Source organism: Pan troglodytes, chromosome 14, assembly GCF_028858775.2.
Source record: "Pan troglodytes isolate AG18354 chromosome 14, NHGRI_mPanTro3-v2.0_pri, whole genome shotgun sequence".
NCBI lineage: Eukaryota > Metazoa > Chordata > Mammalia > Primates > Hominidae > Pan > Pan troglodytes.
Window position 1 is genome coordinate 34,560,989 of NC_072412.2, and position 16,700 is coordinate 34,577,688.

The 16,700-nt window shown below is 34.0% G+C and overlaps 1 protein-coding gene across 11 annotated transcripts in view; it reads left to right on the forward strand.

Moving 5' to 3' along the window:
• Window positions 1–16,700, forward strand: part of NBEA (neurobeachin) — a 708,564-nt gene that overhangs the window by 480,307 nt on the left and 211,557 nt on the right. For all 11 annotated transcript variants that reach the window (XM_016925167.4, XM_054664886.2, XM_054664889.2 and 8 more), the window contains one exon: window positions 9,150–9,293. In XM_016925167.4, the coding sequence (XP_016780656.1) occupies window positions 9,150–9,293 (144 nt within the window). The remainder of the gene's footprint in view (window positions 1–9,149; window positions 9,294–16,700) is intronic.

The window sequence follows — 16,700 nt, forward strand, 5'->3', positions numbered from 1 at the left end:
AATCACGTTAATATTGATCCAATTCTTTTGCTTGCAAGTGTCCTTGATGTCCTTTTCCAGTGAGCAATAACTGTTGGTGTTAGGTAGCCATTTTCTTCTCTTCTTTCTTAAATTCCAATAAATTGTTTACAAGCATAACTAATCTGAATAAAAATTTAACACTTGGAATAATTTCCATGTGTTAATTCCCAGATTGCTAATGCTGCACATTTACTATACCACTGAACTGTTTTCCCCTAGCTTTTCAAAACACAGCCTACCTAAAGACGTAATATTTATATCTAGTTTAAAACAAAAGTCTGTACAAGTTCCTTTTTGGTAAAATTACATAAGATGCTGTACTCTGACTTTTATGTAATATAGTCATGTGCTAAAATGGACCATAAGTGCCATGAATTACTGATCCACATAAGGAATAGCATTTTTGAACCAAGTTTATTATAAATTTGAAGCTGGTGTCTTGGGTTTTTAATTTTGTAGTGGTATAGATAATATCTATTTTGGATTATTCAATATATTCTCTGTCAACAAAATTAAATTGAAGTGGGAATCATGGTTAGATCCAACTCATTCAAACTAAAATATCCACAACTAAGAAAGGAGGAATTGGATGGTTGAACTATCCAGACTTTATATCTGTATTTATTAAATTTGCTTAGTAAATACTCAGATTTTTACCTAAAATGTATTTGGAACAACAAATAGAAACAGTCTATTTCATGTGTAGAAATACTTGCTTTCATAAAATAATTTTATATTGATAAAGTGAGGCTTCTGACTCAGTGTCAGGTATAAAAGATTGAGAAAATGCTTGAGATTTCTGGTCATTCTTTCTAATTTAGTGTTTTTATTCAGTATCACTAACAGTTTTGCCATTGGGATTTTTCTATTGAAAGACCTGTTTTCTTCTCCTTTTTAAAAAAATGCTATTTTATAAAGAAGATGATTTAATTTTTTGTCCTTAATCTTCATTAGAAAAGTGATCTTTCCTATTATCGTAATTTGTTTCTTAAGGAAGGACGCACTTAATAAAGTCAAACACAAAATTAAAATTTGAATTTAGATGATTTACGAAGAAAAATATTTACTTATTAGTAAATGATTGTTACAGTAGACTGTTCTAGTGTGTATCTATTACTTTAACTCACAGATACACTAAGGTAAGCATAAAATGTTTTCAAACAGTAGGTTCCTCAGTATAAGAAAAAGCATTCTTTCAGGTTTTTTTGAAATGTTCAAAATTGTAAACTTCCCAGTAATAGATTGATTCATACATATTATTGCACAAGATTATGTCATCATATCTATTGTAATTTTCTGAGAGGTATATTTATCTTAAATCTTTTTCCTTTTAGTGGAAATTAAACAGCACCATTTAGAGTTACTAAAAGCACTGGTCTGAAAAGGTATTTGTTGCTCAGACTTAAGTTTTAATGAGAAAAAGTAATCTTTAAAATTTCTCAAAGTATTCATGTAATTAATGCACTTTAAAAAGTATTTAGGTTTGGAAATGAATTGCAACATTTTATTCTACTAAAAGAGTGGTAGACTTCGTCAAAATACGTTGAACAAGCTAAAAAAAAAATTGAGAAATGGCGTATAATGAAAAGAATTTCTTCTTTGAAAAAGAATGCCATCCTGTTCAACAGATTTCTGAATGTTTAGAAACAGAATTACCTGATAATACATTTAGGTAAAAATAAAATTAGACCAGATTTCTATTCTGCCAGTGTCCTCCCAAAGATCTTTTTCCAAAGATGAAAAGAAGCCTATATTAAATGCGTTATCTCTTCTTGAGAAAGCAGTTCTTTTCCTTCAAATATCCAAGATACTAAACATATTTATATAATTAAATATCTGTATGCAAAATCAGAAGTACATGTCAAACACATTGGTGCTTTATGTAATTTTATTTAATATATTTAAATGAATAAAATAGTTATGGAAAACCTACATTACATTTAAAATGTAAGCTATTTATACTACATTCAATTTCCAAAGTACTTCCTAACACTTGTACTTCATGCTATCATTCCTGTCTTCAGGGAGCATCCAATCTAGTGGAGGAGCTGAAGGCTCATTCATGTTTTAATGAATACGAACACTGTTATAACAGCATGGTGGAAGGAAGAATAGTAACTCCAACTGAAGGAAAGGAAACTATCGCTTGTTGAATACCTGATGTTGGATAGGCATTGTGCCAAGACCATAGACTCATGCTTTATCTTGAGTTTTTTAATCCTCAGATAAGCCAGCTTTTTTTCCCCCTCTTTACGTAAATCTTATGCAACACTATTATAAGCAATAAAGCATTAACTATGTTCTTTTTCAGTTTTAATTATGTACTCAGTATACTTTTTATCCTCTTGTTTTCTTATTTATTTTATCAAAATTTTAATAAACATTTTTGAAAGCTTACTATGTAAATAACCTCCACACATTTCCATTGTCTCATTTTAACTTTGCAATAATCTTGTGAAAGAAAATGTGGAAAATACTTAATATTACTCTTCTACAAATTTGGAAACTGAAATTAAGAGATTGGTCTGAATTTTTTTAATGTTTCTAATGGATATTAGTGGGGAACAATAACTTATGAATGGCAAATCAAATAGTCCAACTCTCCCACTTATGAGGAAACTGTAAAGTACATGAAAAGTAACTTAACTAATGTGCATGTAAAATGACTAATATGTGAAGTGTGTTTATGTGTTTTCATTTACTCAACAAACATTTGTTACCATTTTGACATGTGAAATTAAAGTCCAGTAGAGAATCCCTAAAATAAAAACACTCCAAAATTGAACAATGATAAGATATGATGACTTAATTCTAAGATATAAATGTTTATATATATATATATATATATATATATATATATATATATATAATACTTGAAGTTCTAGGGTACATGTGCACAGCGTGCAGGTTTGTTACATATGTATACATGTGCCATGTTGGTGTGCTGCACCCATTAACTGGTCATTTACATTAGGTATATCTCCTAATGCTATCCCTCCCCCCTCTCCCCACCCCACAACAGGCCCCAGTGTGTGATGTTCCCCTTCCTGTGTCCAAGTGTTCTCATTGTTCAATCCCTACCTATGAGTGAGAACATGTGGTGTTTGGTTTTTTGTCCTTGCGATAGTTTGCTGAGAATGATGGTTTCCGGCTTCATCCATGTCCCTACAAAGGACATGAACTCATCATTTTTTATGGCTGCATAGTATTCCATGGTGTATATGTGCCACATTTTCTTAATCCAGTCTATCCTTGATGGACATTTGGGTTGGTTCCAAGTCTTTGCTATTGTGTATAGTGCCACAATAAACATACGTGTGCATGTGTCTTTATGGCAGCATGATTTATAATCCTTTGGGTATATACCCAGTAATGGGATGGCTGGGTCAAATGGTATTTCTAGTTCTAGATCCCTGAGGAATTGCCTCACTGTCTTCCACAATGGTTGAACTAGTTTACAGTCCCACCAACAGTGTAAAAGTGTTCCTATTTCTCCACATCCTCTCCAGCACCTGTTGTTTCTAAGATATAAATGTTATACAGAGATGGAAATAATCAACCTGACTGAATCCTGAAGGAATAGGCATGTAAGAGATTTTATGTAAAAGAAATTACATAGGTCGGACTTAAAGATCTGAGACAATGTGGCATGTATGCAGACAAAAACATTCAGCTTTTAGAGAATATGAGGTGCAAAGAGGCCAAATCAGTAAAATAGTGAGGTTAAATAAGCAGAAGCTAGATCATGAGCTTTAAACCATATGTTTAAATGGTACAAATAAAATAACATTGAAAATGTATTATTCCATGGTTGATATACATTAGATAGATACACATATATACCTATATATCTATATAAATATACCTATATATATAACTTTTCAATAAATGAAAACCCCATAGTTCCACAATCAATATAAATAATAATAGCATAAGCTGGTGAAAAGCTGAGTCTACACTAAAACTGGCTTATTATGGGGTTATATCTCTTTTCTTTGTGTGTTAGCCACATATATGATTTATAGCTAACCTATTGTTGTGAATTACTTTTTTCTTTATTAGTATAGATGTTTTAGAGTTGATTATAGGAGGATTTCTTAAACAGAAATAAAATACTGTATTTTTCTTTACATTAATTGTTTATATTTATCGATAGAAAAGAACATAAAGGGCACATGAACTAATTTATTTGCCTTGATCCTGTGGCCATTCCAGGTAGATATATTCTTTGATGTCATTAGGAGGAGTTAATGTCTCCAGTTTGTCATTTCTGTGTTTTAACTTATGCTTATTTAAAATAACAATAAAACTTTAAAATGGTAATTTAAACTATATCAGTAAGAGTAACAATAATACTGGAATATAGTAACAATACTAGAAACATTTTAGTTCTGCTGTTACTTCACCTTTAAAATATACCTTTTTTCACATGGATTCTTGGTTATTAATAGAAATTTTATGAAAAAGGAACTTTAGATTTCTGCGATGCAGTATTCTGTATTACATAACATTTTCATATACAGAGCTTTATATATACATATATTTACTAAGAAGTCAGTCTATAGAGTGCTTTCATGGGTTATTTGTCACATGATGTAGAAAATAACATAAGTGCGGTTTTGGATTTAGCTTCCTTGAGCTATAATTCAGTGGCATTTTTTCTCCTGAAACTTTTAAATTTTGTGGTATTTTAATGTATTCATAGGCAATAGCATATATGTCTATCCTACCCAGCTTTACACATAATATACATTTTCAGATCCAAGGCATTCTGGTAGTTTGTGGTATTCGCTTGTTAATTTCTTGATGAATGGCTAAAGAGGCCAAAAAGTGCACTCAGTCCAACATGTCTTCTGAAGATAGATGATCTCAAATAAATTCTCTTCCCAATCGGATTTTGATTTGTTGGGTGTTAAACCAATTCTTTCTAAGGACAGTGTTTACAAGCCTTGTAATGAGACAGCCCTTTGAGACCTTACCTCTTTTTGCCTGTAATTTTGATGAATGAAACTCTAATTCATAAAGGATATTGTGATTGAAAAGCACCTTTAGATCTCATACACTTTAATTTAGATAAATGTTTGGTGCAGTACCATGAAATCAGGAAGTTTGCTGAGCTGCAAACTGATAACACGTCAACAAGGATGATAAGCTTAGTGTGTTGATATGGATTAGTTTACTATATATCTTTTAAAGTCATGATTGTTTTACTGCTTTAAAACCAGAGGGGATAAAATTGAAAGCTTGATATACATTTCAGAGCTCACCTTTCTTCTACTACATTTTCTTCTTGGTAGATTTTTATTTTGGTAATACAAAAGTAACATAAAGCTTTTTTACTGACAAAGATTACCCATGATTTTTATATAAGGAAAAACTTGCTTTATTAGATTACTCACACTTAAAAGGCTTTTTTGACTTTATTGTAAAAAACCAAGTTCCTTTTCATGTAAATACATAGATTCTCCGGCTTGCCCCAAACTAAAGGCAAATCACTGAGACTCTGAGATATCCTGGGAACTTCAGACTTTGAAATATGCAGGGGTAACTGTAATGTCTGAGTTTATACATTTATTCAGGATTTATGAGGGCTTGCTCTGTGCTAGGCAGCGTGCTAAGTACTGAGAATACCAAGACAAAAACATGTTTCCAGTTATGAAGGAACTTGGAGGCTTTTGTGGAGTTAAATACGCAAGCAGTTACAATATCTATAAATTATGCAGTAGCAGGGTTTATGAGGTATGGTGGAAGCATAAGGGAAAGAGTACACAAGTGCTCTTAAGAAATCAGAGAAGGGAATGGGGTGGTGGGGTGAACTTGAACTTCAGTTCAGCACATGTTTGTGGCACAACTGCTGGGCGCCAGGCACTGAAGCTACAGAAATGGGACTGAGGACAGACACATAGTAGGTAACACCTATACAGTGCAGTTGAATTATGTGTAAGCTGTTAACGTGCAGTAGGGTTTGTTAGGAAAGGCAACTGAAGGAAGTGAGTTTTTAAGAGCAAGTAGCAATTACCCAGGCCAAGGAGGAAAGGTAGGAACATACCCTGCAGAGGGAATAACATTAGCATGGGTAAAGAGGTATGTGAAAGCATGACATATTTTGGAAGCTATAAGTGGTCCAGTATTGCTGAGGAAGGTGTGGTGAAAACACAGAACTGGTAATGAGAGGATAAAAGGTCTTGGTAAGCCATGCTAAGAAGTTTGGATTTTATCCTCCAGTCTGTCTTGCATTAGGTGTTCTTGATTGGGAGGAGTTAGTGAATAATTTTAATAGGAAAATGTCCTCAATTTATTTGTGTTTTATAAAAATCACTCTGACAAAAGTATGGAAGGCGGTGTGAGTAAGGCAGCTGTTGACACCCTCTAGACCAAAAACAGTGATGGCCTGAACTAGGGCAGTGGCAGTCACCATGCAGGATGAATTCCTAGGTTTCTGCTAAAGTACATGGTTGGCCAAAATAGGAGGAGGAGAAGGAGCAAGAGACAATTCGCTCAGTAAGAGAAATGTTCAGTTAATAGTATTCAGGCAAAGTCCAGAAATATAGCTGAGAAGACCTCAGGAGAGATTTCTGAATTATTAATCATTGGATTTCCCTCTTTTGTTCTCAAATGATGCAAGCTCTATATTTCTGTTTGCCAAGAAGCAAACAAGTTATAAAGATAGCTACCCTCAGAAGATTACTCTTGGGCTGGCTTTATATCACCAAAAATCAAATAGAATTAAGATAAGATTCTGAAGCATTCAGTGATCTATCCCTAATCTTTTATTCCAGAAATAATAATTATCTATGGGCCAGTGGAAGAAAAATACACATGGAACCCATTTAATTCCCCTCCCCTCCAATGTAGCATTGATTTGTAATAATACTATTTGTCTCTGAAGTATTTATCAAAATATATGTTTAACAATCTATTACTTTATACATTTAAGGTATGCATTAACCATGTGCTCTAAATGTGGTTATGCAGTAGGAGCTAGGATGACAGACTATACCTCTTAGCCAGTGATGCTCTGTAATGGTATTGTGATGTGACTATGTTCCTCAACATGTGTTTTTACTCTGGCGGCCTTTGAGTCCATTTTGTCATATTTTAGCAAACAGAATTAGCCTATATTCACTGAGAAAAAGAAGTATACAAACTGCAAAGAGAAAAAGGAAAAAAGCCAACTATTTTACAATGCAAGTTGTATGACAGCCAGATGTACTTGCAAGAAAATGGTTGAGGCTGGGCACAGTGGCTCATGCGTATAATCCCAGCACTTTGGAAGGCCAAGGTGAGAGGATCACTTGAGCTCAGGAGTTCAAGCCCAGCCTGAGAATATAGTAAGAGCCCATCCCTACAAAAAAAAAAAATAACAATAAAAAAAATAGCCAGGCATTGTGGTATACATCTGTGGTCCCACCTACTCAGGAAGCTGAGGCAGAATGATTGCTTGAGCCTGGGAGGTCGATGCTGCAGTGAGCTGTGATCATGCCACTGTACTCGAGCCTGGGTGACAGAATGAGACCCTGTCTCAAACAACAACAACAAAATGGTTGAGCAAACATCAGTAGGCAGTAATGGACTGTTGGAAGTTCTATGGTCTGGGCCTGGGTGAATTGACCAGAAGTATTGTACACTTTCGACCAAAGGCATGACATCATTTGGAGAGCCATTGTTTATGTTCCGACACCATAATGTCCCCTAAAAATATAATACAACACCATATAGGACTGATTTATAAGGCTCCCATTTCCAGGAATATATCCACCACCCCAAATGAGATATGAAGACATTTTCCTAGTTAATGCTGCTCCTTGAAGGCTATATCCTAATACAGAACACAGTATATTACAATGCTTTCTTCTAAATTGAATTTCAGCTTCAAGTGATATAGAAGTATTTCATGTCTGTGGTGTTTGTGTGGGTGTGGGTGGTGTATGCATGTATAAAATTTGCTTTCAGTTCAGATAATTTTATATTAATTGTCACCTGCCAAAGCAGGTGTTTGAATGTAAATATGAAAACATTTATTAAGCAGTCAAATTCTTGAGGGATTCAGATGCATTCATTTCTAACTTACGCATTAATGCCAGGTCAAATCTTGCAATATTTCCAGTATTTCAGTTTTTCTGCTTATTTTCATGTGTTTTGGTTTTGGCTTTTTGTGTTTTTGTTTGTTTGTTTGTTGAGACGGAGTCTCACTCTGTTGCCCAGGCTGGACTGCAGTGGCGAGATCTCGGTTCACTGCAAGCTCTGCCTCCCGGGTTCATGCCATTCTCCTGCCTGGGTCTCCCGGGTAGCTGGGACTACAGGCTTTTGGCTCCATGCCCGTCTAATTTTTTGCATTTTTAGTAGAGACGGGGTTTCACCGTGTTAACCAGGATGGTCTCATCTCCTGACCTCGTGATCCGCCCACCTCGGCCTCCCAAAGTGCTGGGATTACAGGCGTGAGCCACTGCGCCCAACCAGCTTTTTGGGTTATTATATATAGCAAAATAAGGCTATCATTTCAGAAAACCCAGTATTTATTTCACTAATTGCTAAAGAAATAGCTATTGTGAAGAAGCTTTTATGTCTCCACCATTTCTAACTCCGCCTTTCTGTAACTTTCCAGTGATCATTTTTCCCCTCACATGTGAATGGTTTCTCGTTTGCTGCATACTTATCCACTTTCAAAAATGATCTGCTAATTAGCTAATTAGCAATTGATTAGCTAATTAAGACAAAGTATAATTATGTAAAATAGTGTGATTTTAAGAAAATAAGTTTGGGGTGAAGTACAGACTTTTTGTGCAACATGCACTGATCTTAGAGCCCTAAGACATGGATCTTCGAGTCCTAAGACATGGTAGAGTTCTTTTCTCTACCACTAACAACTGCTAGGTTCCTCCAAAATGCATATACCTTCCTCTGCCTGTTTCCTCATCTTTAAAATAAGGGTAGATCATTACAGCTCCGCACACCCCATGTTTCTCACAGAAAACCAAACAAGATAAAGAAGGTTAAAATGTTCTGTAATTGTAAAGTAATATGTAAATGCAGCATGTAATTTAATAAAGCAATCAATTATTTATAATACCTACTATAAGCAGAAACGATCATAATAACCTAAATGATTATATTTTTGTTGTGATTAGGCACGGAAGAAGATGTAGTAAAGTCAAAGAAAACATTCAGAAGTCAAGCAATAGTGAACCAGAATGCAGAGACAGAACTTATGCTGGAAGGAGACGATGATGCAGTCAGTTTGCTACAGGAGAAAGAAATTGACAACCTTGCAGGTAAATTTTAAAATATATTTTTCCTATATGTTGTAAATAAACACAAAGCTACTGAATTCAAAATCTGTCTCCTAGTAAATAAATGTGTGCCAATGGTTGTAACAATGCTCAGTCACATGAATGTTAAAACCCTACTTTATCTCATTTCTAATATTGAAGAGAGAACCCCAAGGAAATGTGTATTTTATTGGCAATAAATGAATATCATCAAATTTCTAGGTAATGAAGAGCAATTTTTTATATAGAAGAAATAATACACAGTATCAGTTATTCACATCTAACAGCCTATATTATAATTGGGAGGTGGGACAGAATGACAGTTTCATTGATTTACATGTATCTCCAACATGCTAAGAGCCAAGGTCCTTTACCCAGGTGCCAATTGAATTTGCCATTTCCTCCCATTTGTCACTCTAAAGAATGTCTCTCTCCACTCCTGTTTTGTTCTGTAGCCTCATATTGCTAAGCCACTAGCAGATATTCTTTCCCCTACCACCTCAGTTTTACCTTGTCATGATATATGTCTGAGATCAATTCTGGATGTGATTCTACAGGGACCACATGGGGTATGGATATCTTAGTGTATTCACCCATAACCTTTTTTGGGTTTTAAGCCACTTTGAGAATCTGATGAAAGCAAATGGCTTCATGAAGAGGCACATACAATTCTGTACACAATGTCATAGTGGTCACTGACCTCCAGAAACCAGTCCATGGAATCATATCCTCAACCTCACCTTAAAAACGCCTGCTTCAGAGTCTCAAAAAGTAGCTGAGTCTTAGTTCTATACTTGCAGCCCACACAAGGTTGAGGTGGCAGGTGGCAATAGAGAGGTGGACTTATATTTATAATTCTTGATACAACATCACACTTGTTGCAAGGAACATACTGAAAATTATCTGGCATAGCTTTATGAAAGTCTCTAGTGATTTCTTTCTACTGGTTAGAGAGTTCTCTTTTCATCTTCAAAGAGATGTTTCTGTTAATTATAAACTGGAGATAGCACATTATTCTCCCTTTTCTAGATTAAGAAAGAAGATATTTAATAAGTTTATTCTAATGCTAGTTCCTAGATATTTCTATATTATTCACATTTCTGTATTATAAAAACTATTTTTTCGATTTAAGTGTACTCTTAGGTCTGTGACCAAATGTTTGCCTCAAATTCTTAAGTAAATGTTCAAGTTTTGGTTTTGTTGTTTTTGTGGTTTGTTTTAGTAGCTCAGAGATTTTATATGAGGCCATTTGGAAATTTAAGCTAATGAAGGTCATTGATTCTGTTTGCCCACAGATGTGTTTTCTTTTCTGCTGGCCTCATTCTTCATCTTAAAGAATACAGAAAATTCACAAATGTTATTTCTGACCCTTTTAGATTATGTTTTGTCTTTCCTATTCATATATGCTAGCAGAGATGTTTAATAATTGTACAGTTCAAATTAGACTCCCTGGTCCTTTGTTCCTACTGAAGATAATTAGTTAGTATAGATTTGCATAGTCCCTTAAAGTTTATTATAAGACTGCCCAGTAATGCCAGTGGCACAATTCAACAAAGACTAATAACCTTTTTATATTTCTCTTCTTTAATGGTAGCTAATTATTAATATTAATTTATTTTTATAAGAAAACATCCCCCAAAAAAGTTAAGTTCAAACACCTAAAGAACAGTGAAAATATGCTTGAAATAAACTTTTTAAAATCAAATTATATGGCTCCTGACCAATTCACTGAATCAAGACTCCTCTAATTTCTGTCTTTTAATGGATTTGTCATTGAGCATACCTGTTCCTATCCATAATATACCTGGTCCTAACTCATACTCTTCTAGCGGGATCCTTGTGTGTTACAGCTGTCCTAAAGTATTGATCCTCTGCCTACTCTGTAGAGTTCATTTTAAAAACAGCAGTCTACAAATATACTCTGAACCTTGAATACAGTGAAAAAGAAGTAAGGGATGGGTGTTTTATGAAGGGCCACAGAAATATGCTGCATATGTTATAAGAATAGATTTATTTTGTAAATGCTGAAGCCTATTAATCTAGACTAACATAATAGTTACAATGTTACATAAAATTCATTTTTAGAACTTTGTTACAAGCCAGAATTCTTAGGTTTAAGAAATCAGCTATTGGTTAAAGATGCAGATTACATCAATACGTAACTGTTTTTGCCCTAAGCAATTATTGTCCAAATCATGGTTATCTCTGTTGCAGAAATTAAAATTTGTTTAATAATAATGTCTGTCTTACTCATAACATGTCATTCTAAGTAGCCTGACAGAGCTATACTGCCTAAAGAAAATGTCACCCTTACAGGAGACTTAAATTCAAATTAAAACCCAGGCCGGGAGTGGTTGCTCACGCCTGTAATCCCATCACTTTGGGAGGCCAAGGCGGGCAGATTATGAGGTCAGGAGATGAAGACCATCCTGGCTAACATGATGAAACCCCGTCTCTACTAAAAATACAAGAAATTAGCCAGGCGTGGTGGTGGGCACCTGTAGTCCCAGCTACTTGGGAGACTGAGGCAGGAGAATGGCATGAACCCGGGAGGCAGAGCTCGCAGTGAGCCAAGATCGCACCACTGCACTCCAGCCTGGGCGACAGAGTGAGACTCCGTCTCAACAAAATAAATAAATAAAAATAAAAAATAAAAACAGGAAATCCTAAAATCGGTGTACAATATTAATATAATCTTATATTTATTTGCTATCTCAGAAATATTATATAAAGTAAAAAGTGCCTATTTCAATCTCTGAGATAAAAATTACAGGTTTATCTTTTCATGACAACTTAATGAAATGGCTTGCATATTATTAGTATGAGAAATGTACTTTCAAATATATAAAAGTAATTAGAGTTCTTAGATTTTAGAATATATATGAAAGAATACATCATTTTTATAATTGTAAAGGTAAACCTAAACCTGCTGATTAGCATACTACATTTTCCTGTTATTTACAAAACCCTGTTTTGCTGACATAGGCATAGATAAGCAGACATGTAGTATAATTTGCCAATATGTAATAAGTTAAATTCAAATAGAAGAAAGTATGCTAATTAGTACAGAAAACTTAGAGAAAGTACTAATTTAGTTAAGATTAATTCTGTTCTTATTTTAATTCAAAAGATAGATCAATTTCTGTTTATAAAAAAAAAAAGAAGAAGAGAAAGAAGAATATCTGGCATGAAGTACTAGGAGCCAGACATCAAAACCAGCTTCTTTCGATATACAAATGATGCTGCTATTATAGATTTAACATTTTCTGTAAAAGGAAAATCTGTATTTTCTGCCTGTTGAGAACTGTTTAATAGCAGTTACTCTTCAGTACATTTACATTTTCATGTTTTTAAAACTATTTTCCTTATAGCTGAAAATATTGACAAATGGATATGGTGAGCTTCTCTAAATAAAAAAGAGTTAGGCTTAGGGTTAGGGTTAGTGTTCAGACAGCTTTGTGTGCAGTAACCCGTTTAATCTAAACAACAACCCAATAAGGTAAAAATTATTACCACCAATTTTGGAAATAAAGATAAAGAGGTCAAGAGATTAAGTAACTTGCCTAAGGTTAAGAAGTAGGCAAAATAATATATTTCCTTACAAATACATAGTATATGGTTTGAACTAAAATATACCAAATAGTACATTTAAATGTGTGTGTGTGAGTGTGTTTGTAGGTATATATCATTAAAGACTCCTCTAAAATGATGTGAAAATGACGTCTTCTGTTTATAACTCAATTTTTACACTGGTTCCATTACATTAGAAGTATATGAATATGTACAATAATTAATTTTAGTTTTGCCTATAGATAGTCTATGTGTGGTCCAAATCAGTCTGGTAAGTTAAAAACAATATGATAAATAGAATGCTTTTAGTACAATTTTACTTAAATGTTGGCCTTTTCTTATGTTTTCTCCATTTTGTTTGGAGTTTTCTAGTTTTAATAAAGATAAAATGTTCCACAAAACTCTGTAGCTTTAAATGTCATACAATTTTATGTTTCCCTTTTAGTTCCCTTTCTTCCCAAGCTGTTCGTCTCAAGAGGCAAGTTAAATGTGTGTCACTACTAATTACCCAATTTATTATGTATTGTGGCAAATGGCTAATATGATTATAATATAGAAGTATGCCAATCAATAAAGTAATTATTATATTAATAAAACCTAACTTAATTTACTTTAATTGCATTTTTAGTTGGTAGTGATTCACCAAAGTGAATTAGTACCTAAATCCCATATGTGACTAAAGATTTCAATTTACTAATTTTATTTTTTACTGAAAACATTGAGATTGGTATAATTCAATGAATTTTAATATAAAATCTTGATTACCTATTTTAATTTGAAATTTAGCAAGTTGTTTCTTCAAATAACTATTGAGTAACTGAAATTCAAGATTAACTCAAATTTATATAAATTGGTAAGTGAAGGATTTAATTAAATGGAAAAAATGGCATCCCACCAATGAAACGTATTTCATTTCTTTTAGAATGGTAGTTCTGTCACATATGCTGAGTGATAATAGAAATATTTTACATAGTGTAATTGGAATGTATATAGGTTCCTTATTATTTCTTCCAAAAGTTAGTAATTTTACTAATTTAGGGAATTGTGAGTTAATGATAATGATGGTTCTTTATGCTTTGTTAACAGTTCTGTAAATTGTAATAATTTTTTTGTTTGCATATATATTTGCTGTTAGCAATAACAACATATGTATATTGTTATTAGTTTATATATATATAGATATATAGATATAGATATATATGTTTTTATTACCAACAGTCCACCCATGTTAATGTCTACTAACTTAAAAATTTCACAGGCCCAAACTAATGTCCACACTTCTTCACCTGCAATATCCTTCCTATTTCTCTGTTCCACTCCCTCTCCCATCTCCTCCTGTTAAAAACCCTACCCATTTTTAAGACCCACTTAAAACACTTATGAAATATTCACTGGCCAGTCATATCATCTCCATAATATTTTGTGTTAGCATTTTTTTTTTGGAAATAGCATTATTGAGATGTAATTCACATATCATATAATTGACCTGTTTACAGTGTACAATTTAGTGATTTTTTGGTATATTCATTCACAGAGTTATGCAACTGTTACCAAAATCAATTTTAAGATATTTCATTACTCCAGATAGAAACCTTATTACCATTTGCCTTTCTTCACCAATTTTCCTGTTCCCTCTTTCGCAATCCTGGACAACCGCTAATCTAGTTTCTGTCTCTATAGATTTGCTTATTCTGAACATTGCATACAAATGGAATCATAGATAGACTTTAGTGTCTGCCTTCTTTCACTTAGCATGGTGTCATCAAGCCCTTTCCATATTTTGACATGTAGTCCCTTTTTTTTCTTCTTGAGATAGAGTCCCTTTCCATCACCCAGGCTGGACTGCAGTGGCGAGATCTCGGTTCACTGCAAGCTCTGCCTCCTGGGTTCACGCCATTCTCCTGCCTCAGCCTCCCGAGTAGCTGGGACCACAGGCACCCGCCACCACGCCCAGCTAATTTTTTGTATCTCCAGCAGAGATGGAGTTTCACCGTGTTAGCCGGATGGTCTCAATCTCCTGACCTCGTGATCCGCCCACCTTGGCTTCCCAAAGTGCTGGGATCACAGGCGTGAGCCACTGCGCCCGGCCGCATGTAGTCCTTTCTATGGCAGTTATTCCATTGTATGGATACACCACATTTTATTTATCAGTTCATTAGTTGATGGACATTCAAGTTGTTTCCACCTTTTCACTACTATGAATAATTCTGCTGTGAACATTTTACAAGATTTCATGTGGACATATGTTTTCATTTATCTTAGGTATATTCTTAGGAGGGGAATTGGTGGGTCAAATAATAACTCCACGTTTAACTTTTAGACTATTTACCGAAGAGGCTGCACCATTTTGAATTCTCATCAGCGGCATGTGAGGGTTTCAATTTCTCCATATCCTCTCCAAGACATGTTATTATCTATCTTCCTTTATTATAGCCACCCCACCACATTTTGATTGTATCATTCTTAAGACACATACCACATAAAGCCTTGCATTGTAGCTGTTCTTCCATGTTTTCTCTGTCCTTTTAGACTAGATCGCTTAAAGACAGCATTCATATACTGTGTAGCTTTGAACCGTGAAGAAATCTCCTAACACAATTATTTGCCCTCAAAGGTTCCCACTTAAAAATGTTATGTAGGTAAACTGGAAAGCTGAGATAATTATTGAGTTAGTTTATATCAAAAGACAAAACAAAACTTATGAGCTGTTGAAATAAATATTTGGGGGCTCAAATTATCAGACTATCTGCTCATACTAACTGAATTATTCAAATAATTTCAATAGCTCATAATAAGTTTTGTTTTGTCTTTTGTTTTTTGGTATAAGTTAATTATACCAAAAGCTGAATTTCAATTCAGCTCATCACTTGAATTTTCCAGGATAGGAACAGCTAAAGTTAAGCTAATCTTTATTGCATTTCCACTTCTGGTAAACGTGTCATTTTAACTAAATGTCTCTGTAAGTTCCAATTTATAAGGTCAAAATACCGCAACTACTGTTACTGTAAAAAAATTTAGCAAATAGAAAAGTTGTTCTATATCCAATGGATTGTAATGCTACTTTGATATTTTTTAAGTAATTAGTACAGGGAGATAGCAACACAAGGAAGAAGTATTCAAATGTAAGTGTTGGATTTTTTTTAATTTGGGTTTTTCATAATGGTAAGTTTATATTTCTTTACCACCGCCCCCCCCCCACACACACACACTTACCAAGTTAAGAATCCAAAATTCAGAAAAGTAATTATGTAAATTAAGAATAAGAAAAATACCGAAGGAGGAGATCTACTAAAAGGCTCTCTGAAGTGCCAGTCATCTCCTTCATGACCCACTTTGTTACCCATGACAGTTCCCAGTTGTACCTTCTCTGATTTTTAGAGGACAATATATTTTCAAGCTGTTTTTCTTCTTGTAAACTGGTTAGGTTGTATACATATTCCATAGCTATTGTTCTACTAGTTCAAAACAAAATCAGGTATCTAGTGGTGAAAACAGGGCTGGTAGGTGGAAGAGGGGGCATTATGTAGAATTTTTCTTAAGGCTGACCATTTCTGCCTTCCTAAATGTCTTTTTGAATGCATTCACTTGCTCATTTACTTAACTATTAACATCTTTTGAATATCTACTAAATATATAGAACATTGGTACTCAGATTGTGATAGAAAAAAAAAAAAGTCCTCAAGAGAATTAGCTCTGCTACCACTACCTCTGGGTAACTCAAATAACCAGGAAGTTATGGCAGATAATGTATCTTCCCTAAGAAATGAAAGTAGACAGTTGAAATAATCAGCTTGACAGTTAGACCTTCAGTGTCCTAACTTCAAATATCCAGATACCACA